A 9,907-nucleotide genomic window follows, 5' to 3' on the forward strand; every position below is an offset into this window, starting at 1 on the left:
GTCAAGACTGTATCTGCCCAGACATTATCAGTACATAAGACTGTACTCCCACAGCATTGCTACCTCAGTTCCATGGCACATTAGGCAGCAGCCCTGCACAGAGCCACTGATGTGCCAATAGCTTGATGCATGCAGACTCAGGTCCCTGGCATAGGTGGTGCATAGACTGGGTTTTAGTTCCTCCATTGACAGAGCATGGTCCGAGAGTCCCATAGGAGTTACAGGTACACTAACACCATGTATGCCTGCGACAAGGTACATGCTCACGCTGCACCCCACGATGCGGCCCGCTCTTTGAACACAAAGTTGCCCCACCTATGGCTCATCCTTTTATACATTGATACAAAGAAGTTATGTACAGTATTACACTCCAGATGGTGTTAGTTACCACCCTTGTACTTGGTAGTTTGAACAAAACATCCTTTGGGCTTGGTGTGTTCTTGTACCATTCCTTAGGAATGTTACTTGAGAGATCTGTGTGTTTTTGTACCCTCCTCTCTAGTCAAGAATGTGCTTACTTGGTGTTAGCTGACTGCAGACACGAGCCTGTTGTTATTCTGTCAAGGCCAGGGCAACTCTGATTCACACTGTTAGTTATGCCTAGGGCTCCAGCAAGGCCTACAACCAGTAGTGCATTTGAAATCAATGGGTAATGAGTATTCAGGTAAGTATTTTTGCAATATGGGGTCCAATTTTAATCAAAATACCGTAAAAGATCTTCAGTGGGTACTTTTATTTTTTTGCTAGTATTTTTGCTACGGGCTAAATATTTTGAATCCAAACTACTAAAGTAGCTGTTAGTAGGAATTCTCTCTCAGTTTAACTCCTCAACACTGACTAATCACCAGCTATTTGTATTGAGAATCTCAAAAGCCATGTATACCACTGAACAAAAAGAAAACCTGGCAGACAAGGGGTAGACTAATATGGCAAGGTTTGAAAGGTTATTTGAGCCAGACAGAAATCCTTCAAAATTTGTAGTGCTGACCCTAGTGAAAACAAGAACATAAATTACAGCAGGTGCTATGTCAGAGGGAAATTAGAAAGAGCAGAATGGATTTTGAAGCACAAAAAGCATAAAATCCCTGCAAACAATGTAATGACAAACAATAAGAGAAGCTTTAAGTACATCAGAAGCAGGGAGCCTGTGAAAGACTTATTGAGCCCACTGGATCAGTAGGGGTTAAAGGAGCAATAAAGATGTTGCTGAGAAGCTACAGGATTTCTTCATACGGAGGATGCTAGGCAGATACTACACCAGACTCACTCTTTTCTGGTAATAAAAATGAGGTTCTCAGAGATTCAGGTGTTGCAGGGGGACGGAAGCTGGAACAAACTGATACTTAGAAAAAGCAATAGGGGCCAGGTTTTTGGGAACCTCAAGTTGCAGGTAGGTCCTTGTGGGATTTTCAGAAATACCCAAGTGTAATGGGCTTCATGCACCATTCTGGCGCCTCCTGTTGTCTGTCATGGGAATTAGCTCTGCATGTTAGCACGCCCGCTTTGGGTGGTGCCTCGCTGCCGTCACTCCTGCTCTAGGACCCACGTCTCTCCAAGGCCCGCAGCATCCTCTTCAGTGACACAGCCCTCCAGCCATGCCACACACTGTGCTCCCCGCTTCCAGGGGACCTGCAGTCCACGTTCAGCCACTTCCCTTAGTGGCTACTGCAGCAAATTTTCTTGCCACTTCCTTATGGCCCCGTGTAACGACGCTGGTTCTGGCGAGACCCAACTGAGAGTGGCAATGCAGGACAACTTGCTTCAAGCAGGGGAGTTGCAGCCCAAGGCTGGGGTTTTTCCACCTCTAAGGCAAACCAAACCAGGCAGACAGAGAGCACTTTTGTTTTACCCCACTGGCTAACCACAAGTCACACACACAATTCCCTTAGGCACTCCAGTTTCCCAGTATTACCACCAGTGCCACTCATTATGGGGACAAATAGTTATGAAGACCAATACCCCAGTAAAAGAAAAAAGGTTCTCTCAATCCCAAAGGACCAAGCCCCCGACCCAGGTCAATATACAAATCAGATCTTACCCACAAATCACGCTGTTGCCAATCCTTTAGAATTGAAATCTAAAGGTTTATTTGTAAAAGGAAAAAGATATAGATGAGAGCTAGAATTGGTTAAATAGAATCAATTACATACAGTAATGGCAAAGTTCTTGGTTCAGGCTTGTAGCAGTGGTGTAATAAACTGCAGGTTCAAATCAAGTCTCTGGAGTACATCCATAGCTGGGATGGGTCTTTCAGTCCTTGGTTCAAAGCTTCAGTGTAGCAAAGTTCCTCCAGAGGTATGAAGCAGGATTGAAGACAAGATGGAGACGAGGCATCAGGCTTTTATAGTCTTTTTCCAGGTGTAAGAACATCTCTTTGTTCTTACTGTGGAAAATTACAGCAAAACAGAGTTTGGAGTCACATGGGCAAGTCCCTGCATACTTTGCTGAGTCACAAGGCGTATCCGCCTTCTCTGAATGAGTCAGTTGCATAGCTGGTAGTCCTTAATGGGCCAGCAAGCAGGCTAGGCAGAGCTGACACCAACTTGTCTGGGGTGTCACCCAGGAGCATAGCGTAAATTTGAAATACAGGTAGTATAGAGCTAATATTCATAACTTTAACAACAAAAATGATACACATAAACAGCATAATCATAACCAGCAGACCATAACCTTGTCTTAGACACCTTATTTGACCCCCTTTATATAAGATTTGGTGCAACTACAGGATCTTGGTTGCAACAATGATCTATACAGTCCCAGATTATGTCAACAACATCACACCCCAGCATCCTCTTTGTCCTTGCCTCAGGGCCGCAGCCTGCAAACCCCAGCAGGCAGCCAGGAGCTGTCTCTCGCTCCCTGCTAGCAGCACTTCTCTGTCCAGGGTGTTGACAGTTTGCTCAATCCTCCAGAGACAAAATCCTTCCTCCCTGAGCTCCCTGCAGAGAACTGCCCTCCTCTGCCCTGCAGTTCCCTTTTTATATGGACCTGCTTGGCCCTGACTGGCTGCCTCCTGTGCAGCCTCCCTAGGGCTCTATTAACCCCTTAGAGCCCAGTGTAGGGCAGATGCCCCATCACACCCCCTTCCCCTCAAGCCTACAACCCTCAGTGGTAGGGAGGTCTCATGCTGTGCCCTATTCTGAGATGTCCCTTTAGGTTATCCCGCTGTTTCTCGGTTTCCCTCAACTGGAAACACACATCTTCTTTCTTTGTTATAGCATCCCTAAACTCTTCCCTCAGGCATGCCAGGCATGCCCACATATTGAATACTGTGTGCAGATGTGGATGCCCCATAGCAAAAAAAAGAGATATTGGAATTGGAAAAGGTTCAGAAAAGGGCAACAAAAATGATTACCAGTATGGAACAGCTATCATGTGAAGAGAGGTTAAGACTGGGACTTTTCATCTTGGAAAAGAGATGACTTGGGGTGTGTGTGTGTGGGGGGGATATGATAGTGATCTATAAAATCATGACTGATGTGGAGAAAGTAAATAAGGAAGTGTTATCTACTCCTTCTCATAACACAAGAACTAGGGTCACCAAATGAAATTAACAGGCAGCAGGTTTAAAACAAACGAAAGTATTTCTACACACAATGCACAGTCAACCTGTGGAACTCATTGCCAGAGCATGTTGTGAAGGCCAAGACTATAACAGGGTTCAAAAAAGAACTAGCTAAGTTCATGGAGGATAGGTCCATCAATGACTATGAGCCAGGATGGGCAGGGATGGTGTCCCTAGCCTCTGTTTGCGAGAAGCTGGGAATGGGTGACAGGGGATGGATCACTCCATGATTACCTGTTCTGTTCATTCCCTCCGAGGCACCTGGCATTGGCCGCTGTCGGAAGACAGGACACTGGGCTAGATGGACCTTTGGTCTGACCCAGTAGGGCTGTTTTTATGTCGAGACTGATTCCTGTGTGACTCCTGCAGCAGACATCCTGACCAGAAGCGGCTCCCGGAAAGTAGACTCCTCACTAGGGTGACCAGACAGCAAGTGTGAAAAATCGGGGCGGGGGTGGGGGGTAATAGGCGCCTATAGAAGAAAAAGCCCCAAATATCGGGACTGTCCCTCTAAAATAGGGACATCTGGTCACCCTACTCTTTACAATTAAAATTCAGGTAACAGCAAACTGAATCCTATTATTAAAGTTGCAGCTCCCTAGACAGGGCTGCTACCTTTTGCCCTTCCCGTGACGATGTTCTGAGGCAGGTCCCTGGTTTGTGGTGACCGGAGAGTGTATCCCCATTAAAAATACCTGTTCCTTATTGTGCTCGGAGCTGTACAATAACAGAGCTCTTCCGATGCCCTGACGCCTTTCATAAATCAGCAGCAGGAACTGCAGAACGCAGTGCTTGCTCGGCTCGCCTTTAAGTGACAGCCCCGCACTCCACTTATTTTTAGTTGCCGCTACCCCGGGCCAGGCTGCTGCTGAAGTCAATGGCGAAGCGCCCGTTGGCCGCCCGGCGCCAAGCGCGGGCATCAGGACTTCGCGCGCGCTCCGACGCGCGAGCCGCGAGCACCGCCCTTAGCGCGCTGCAAGGCGTCGCGCCGCTCGGCCGTGCCTGGCGGTGAGGTGCGGTTTTACAATCTCAGGGTCCTGCTTGCGGTTGGTTGTAAGGAGCGGGCAGCGGGCTCAGCCCTGCCGAGTCTGTGTCTGTGCAATTCGCACGTCTGGCGAAATGCGTATTACCTCATTCGAGGCAAATCGGAGCGTTCGTAATGCGGAGCGCACAGTGTGCACGGCAAGGCTCTCCCTCCGCTTGCTCGGGCAGTTCCGCAATACGCGTGGGCAGCTTGTAGTTACCAACGTATGGGGCCGTAGCTATGCCGCTGGAGGGCCCGCAGACAATCCCGGCGCAAAGCGGCCAGCAGCCTCATCAGATTCAATTGTTACGCTTCTGCGCCTGTCGGGGCCGCGGGGCTGCATCCAATGTCTCCGCGAGCGGCTATGAACAGCGCTCCGTCCACCCAGCACGCGGCTGCCTCTGGCTGTGTCGGTCACATACATCTAACTTCGCTGTTTCTGTTAATCTGCTCAATTGCTATGATCTTCAGAGCAAAAAAAAAAAAAAACTGCAAGGACGCTAATCTCTGGGCGTGTGACAGGTGCACTGGCGACGGGAAAGAAGGTGTATGTGTGAAGTCGTTAACGCAATGGAACCGTACAGGGGTCTCTCCCCACTTTCCTGGCCAGGAGTTTCAATGCTGCTTTTTCCAGCTGGCAGGAAAGTCAATCGGATTCTTTCCACTGACTTTCGAGGGAGCTGAATTGAGTCAGATCAGTCACTTGGCCTTGTTTGCTATCATTGGACGCGGTCAAAGTGCTAACCACGGCAGAGGGTTTGTCTACACACAGCCAGGGTGCGAAGAGAGCGTTCGGAATGTAACACCCGGCAGCAGTTCCATTAACGTGAGCTATTTAGGCAGTGACTTGGTAGGCGAGTGCCGAGGGACTGGGTCCTAGTACGAGGAACGGTGGCATCCCCAAATGACAGGGATTAAAAAAAAACACTACAACAAATACTGTCCAGCTATTCAAACTGTGCTCCCCTAGCTGACCCGCAGGAAAAGTTGTTTATTAATCAAGTTGGATTCACGTGAAGCCGCTTGTGTCCGAACCTACTCCCACTGAAACCCGCAAAAAGCAGAATCAGGATTCCCCTTTGTCTTTTTACCCTCAAGAAAGTCCCGCTACCACGTTGCCTCTCTGAATACAGTGTGACCTGAGAGAATCTCTCCATGGAGGCATAAACTAGTCCTTTTTGGTTGTTTTAATCCTGGGCTCCGAAATTTTGCCCAGCTGCCAAATGTGTCGATTTCGGGCAAGGAATTCCCACTTGGAAATACATCTTTATTTCTCCTCAAATGGAGAAGATGTCGTGGGCTAAATATGAACACGACTCCTGCTAGAAATCCTGAACAACCCGAAGCGGTTTTACAAAACAGTGGGGAGATCCAGGATGATTTTACAGTTTACATAAACACAGATGGGAAAGTACAGCAGTGTAGCTCTAAAGATTAAAACCCTGGCTGTGGATGTATTTGACTAATTTTTAATAAAATGTAGGTACAGTTTCCTAATCCTCTCCAAAATCTGGCAGATTAATAATTTCTTGGGGGTATTTTGTTAACGACCCATTTAAAAAAGGAATTTTTGAGGACAATGATATAAAATATGTTTTTGTCACGATTTTTGTAAATCATGTAAATAATAAATGAATCGGATTACTACAATTTCTAACTTTCCCCTTGTAAAGCTGGCTCTGGTTTGAGTCTGAGCGATAGCCATATGCCGGTTTTCAATGTTAAATTGTGTCTTTGAAACGGAATTAATTGATCTATTTAATCTGTATGTCGATAAGAGATTATTTTCAAAACTGAAGCAATGCAATTGTTGAACTGTAGGTTTATATTATTCTCCACGTGTGTGTTGGGGGATGAGGCTGCATTACTGTGTCTCTAATACAAAGTTTTTTTCATGAAATATAGATGTATACTGATTCATCATGTGGACTGGCAAATGTCCGTACTGTACCTCATCGGATTATGTTTGCATAAAGTCCCCAAATCTGACACTGTTAGATCTGGTTTAGTTCATGATCATCACATAAGGCCACCATAATAGATCAGTTCAATAGCTAATGTTAAGAGGAGCTGCTGTTCTGATCTGTTACCGTGGGAATTTGCTGCTCACATCTGGTTTCCTCAATTAGTGTACCAGATCTGGCTGAATGGTATTTTTTCAGGGAAGGATTGGATCTTGGAAACGTTTGACAAATGCCAGTTGTGAAAGCTTTTTTCACATGTTTAGTTTCTTTGTGCGGATAGAGGGAAACAGATGGATTTCTGTTTAATATTTAAACATTTGTGCCATGGCAAAACAAGCCCAACCACAGCATGCAGAACCCTGTTCCTCACCTCCTGTTTCCAGCACCTAGTGGATTTCTGTCAGTTCCCTGCCTTTAATACCAACACTACCAGCCACCTCAAGTCTGGGCCCTTTTCGGAGGTAGGGAACTGAGACAGAGAGGATAAGTGACCTGCTGCAGGTCACACAAGTCTGTGGCAGAGAGGGGACTTGAACCCAGCTCAGTGCCCAGCCCCTGGGCCATCCTTCCTCTCAGATAACCCTATTGCCGGGTATACACTAGATCTATTTAATAATGGACTTTCTCTTATGAGAGAATAAGATTCTCCGCCTCTGTTGGAGAATAAGCCCTGGTCTACACTAGGACTTTAGATTGAATTTAGCAGCATTAAATCGTTGTAAACCTGCACCCGTCCACACGATGAAGCTCTTTTTTTCGACTTAAAGGGCTCTTAAAATCGATTTCCTTACTCCACCCCTGACAAGTGGATTAGTGCTTAAATCGGCCTTGCTGGGTCGAATTTGGGGTACTGTGGACACAATTCAATGGTATTGGCCTCCGGGAGCTATCCCAGAGTGCTCCATTGTGACCGCTCTGGACAGCACTCTCAACTCAGATGCACTGGCCAGGTAGACAGGAAAAGAACCGCGAACTTTTGCATCTCATTTCCTGTTTGGCCAGCATGGCAAGCTGCAGGTGACCATGCAGAGCTCATCAGCAGAGGTGACCATGATGGAGTCCCAGAATCGCAAAAGAGCTCCAGCATGGACCGAACGGGAGGTACGGGATCTGATCGCTGTATGGGGAGAGGAATCTGTGCTATCAGAACTCCGTTCCAGTTTTCAAAACGCCAAAACCTTTGTCAAAATCTCTCAGGGCATGAAGGACAGAGGCCTTAACAGGGACCCGAAGCAGTGCCGCGTGAAACTTAAGGAGCTGAGGCAAGCCTACCAGAAAACCAGAGAGGTGAACGGCCGCTCCGGGTCAGAGCCCCAAACATGCCACTTCTATGATGAGCTGCATGCCATTTTAGGGGGTTCAGCCACCACTACCCCAGCTGTGTTGTTTGACTCCTTCAATGGAGATGGAGGCAACGCAGAAGCAGGTTATGGGGACGAAGAAGATGATAGCTCACAGCAAGCAAGTGGAGAAACCGGTTTTCCTGACAGCCAGGAACTGTTTCTCACCCTGGACCTGGAGCCAGTCCCCCCCGAACCCACCCAAGGCTGCCTCCTGGACCCGGCAGGCGGAGAAGGGACCTCCAGTGAGTGTACCTTTTAAAATACTATACATGGTTTAAAAGCAAGGATGTTTAATGATTAATTTGCCCTGGCATTCGCGGCTCTCCTGGATGTACTTCCAAAGCCTTTGCAAAAGGTTTCCGGGGAGGGCAGCCTTATTGTGTCCTCCATGGTAGGACACTTTACCACTCCAGGCCAGTAGCACGTACTCGGGAATCATTGTACAACAAAGCATTGCAGTGTATGTTTGCTGGCATTTAAACAACATCCGTTCTTTATATCTCTGTGTTATCCTCAGGAGAGTGAGATAACATCATGGTCACCTGGTTGAATAGGTTGCTTTTCTTCAGGGGACACTCAGAGGTGCCCGTTCCTGCTGGGCTGTTTGCCTGTGGCTGAACAGAAATGTTCCCCGCTGTTAGCCACGGGGAGGGGGGGTAGCCACGCGGTGGGGGGAGGCAAAATGCGACCTTGTAACAAAAGCACGTGCTATGGATGTAATGTTAACAGCAAGGTTTACCCTGAAAGCCATTGTTTTATAAAATGTGTCTTTTTAAATACCGCTGTCCCTTTTTTTTTCTCCACCAGCTGCATGTGTTTCAATGCTCACAGGATCTTCTCCTTCCCAGAGGCTAGTGAAGATTAGAAAGAAAAAAAAACGCACTCGCGATGAAATGTTCTCTGAGCTCATGCTGTTCTCCCACACTGACAGAGCACAGATGAATGCGTGGAAGCAAATAATGTCAGAGTGCAGGAAAGCACAAAATGACCGGGAGGAGAGGTGGCGGGCTGAAGAGAGTAAATGGCGGGCTGAAGACAGGGCTGAAGCTCAAATGTGGCGGCAGCATGATGAGAGGAGGCAGGATTCAGTGCTGAGGCTGCTGGAGGATCAAACCAGTATGCTCCAGCGTATGGTTGAGCTGCAGTAAAGGCAGCTGGAGCACAGACCGCCGCTACAGCCCCTGTGTAACCAACCGCCCTCCTCCCCAAGTTCCATAGCCTCCACACCCAGAAGCCCAAGAACGCGGTGGGGGGGCCTCCGGCCAACCAGCCACTCCACCACAGAGGATTGCCCAAAAAACAGAAGGCTGGCATTCAATAAATTTTAAAGTTGTAAACTTTTAAAGTGCTGTGTGGCATTTTCCTTCCCTCCTCCACCACCCCTCCTGGGCTACCTTGGTAGTCATCCCCCTATTTGTGTGATGAATGAATAAAGAATGCATGAATGTGAAGCAACAATGACTTTATTGCCTCTGCAAGCAATGATTAAGGGAGGAGCGGAGGGTGGTTAGCTTACAGGGAAGCAGAGTGAACCAAGGGGCGGAGGGTTTCATCAAGGAGAAACAAACAGAACGTTCACACCGTAGGCTGGCCAGTCATGAAACTGGTTTTCAAAGCTTCTCTGATGCGCACCGCGCCCTCCTGTGCTCTTCTAACCGCCCTGGTGTCGGGCTGCGCATAACCAGCAGCCAGGCGATTTGCCTCAACCTCCCACCCCGCCATAAACGTCTCCTCCTTACTCTCACAGATATTGTGGAGCGCACAGCAAGCAGTAATAACAGTGGGAATATTGGTTTCGCTGAGGTCTAAGCGAGTCAGTAAACTGCGCCAGCGCGCCTTTAAACGTCCAAATGCACATTCTACCACCATTCTGCACTTGCTCAGCCTGTAGTTGAACAGCTCCTGACTACTGTCCAGGCTGCCTGTGTACGGCTTCATGAGCCATGGCATTAAGGGGTAGTTTGGGTCCCCAAGGATAACTATAGGCATTTCAACATCCCCAACAGTAATT

At 47.8% G+C, this 9,907-nt stretch overlaps 1 protein-coding gene and 1 long non-coding RNA gene across 2 annotated transcripts; one reads left to right on the forward strand and one right to left on the reverse strand.

The window, feature by feature from the left end:
* Window positions 1-2,089: 2,089 nt before the first annotated feature.
* On the reverse strand, window positions 2,090-4,460 carry LOC140916936 (uncharacterized). Its single transcript, XR_012160691.1, has 3 exons — window positions 4,261-4,460; window positions 3,800-3,978; window positions 2,090-2,383 (listed from the first exon to the last, which is right to left on the reverse strand). It is a non-coding gene; the product is annotated as an uncharacterized LOC140916936 (long non-coding RNA).
* Window positions 4,461-7,562: 3,102 nt separating this feature from the next.
* LOC140917580 (uncharacterized) lies at window positions 7,563-9,201 on the forward strand. The gene is made up of 2 exons (XM_073360709.2): window positions 7,563-8,138; window positions 8,704-9,201. Exons 1-2 carry the CDS (start codon window positions 7,577-7,579, stop codon window positions 9,042-9,044), a joined length of 903 nt encoding a protein of 300 aa, XP_073216810.1. The 5' UTR covers window positions 7,563-7,576; the 3' UTR covers window positions 9,045-9,201.
* Window positions 9,202-9,907: the final 706 nt, after the last annotated feature.

Source organism: Lepidochelys kempii, chromosome 9, assembly GCF_965140285.1.
Source record: "Lepidochelys kempii isolate rLepKem1 chromosome 9, rLepKem1.hap1, whole genome shotgun sequence".
Taxonomy (NCBI): Eukaryota; Metazoa; Chordata; order Testudines; family Cheloniidae; genus Lepidochelys; species Lepidochelys kempii.

Excerpts from the sequence above, each read along its gene's own strand:
- LOC140917580 (XM_073360709.2), top strand. The coding sequence starts at position 7,577 with ATGCAGAGCTCATCAGCAGAGGTGACCATGATGGAGTCCCAGAATCGC. Across the intron at positions 8,139-8,703 it reads AGGCGGAGAAGGGACCTCCA|CTGCATGTGTTTCAATGCTC; the intron begins GTGAGTGTACCT and ends TTTCTCCACCAG.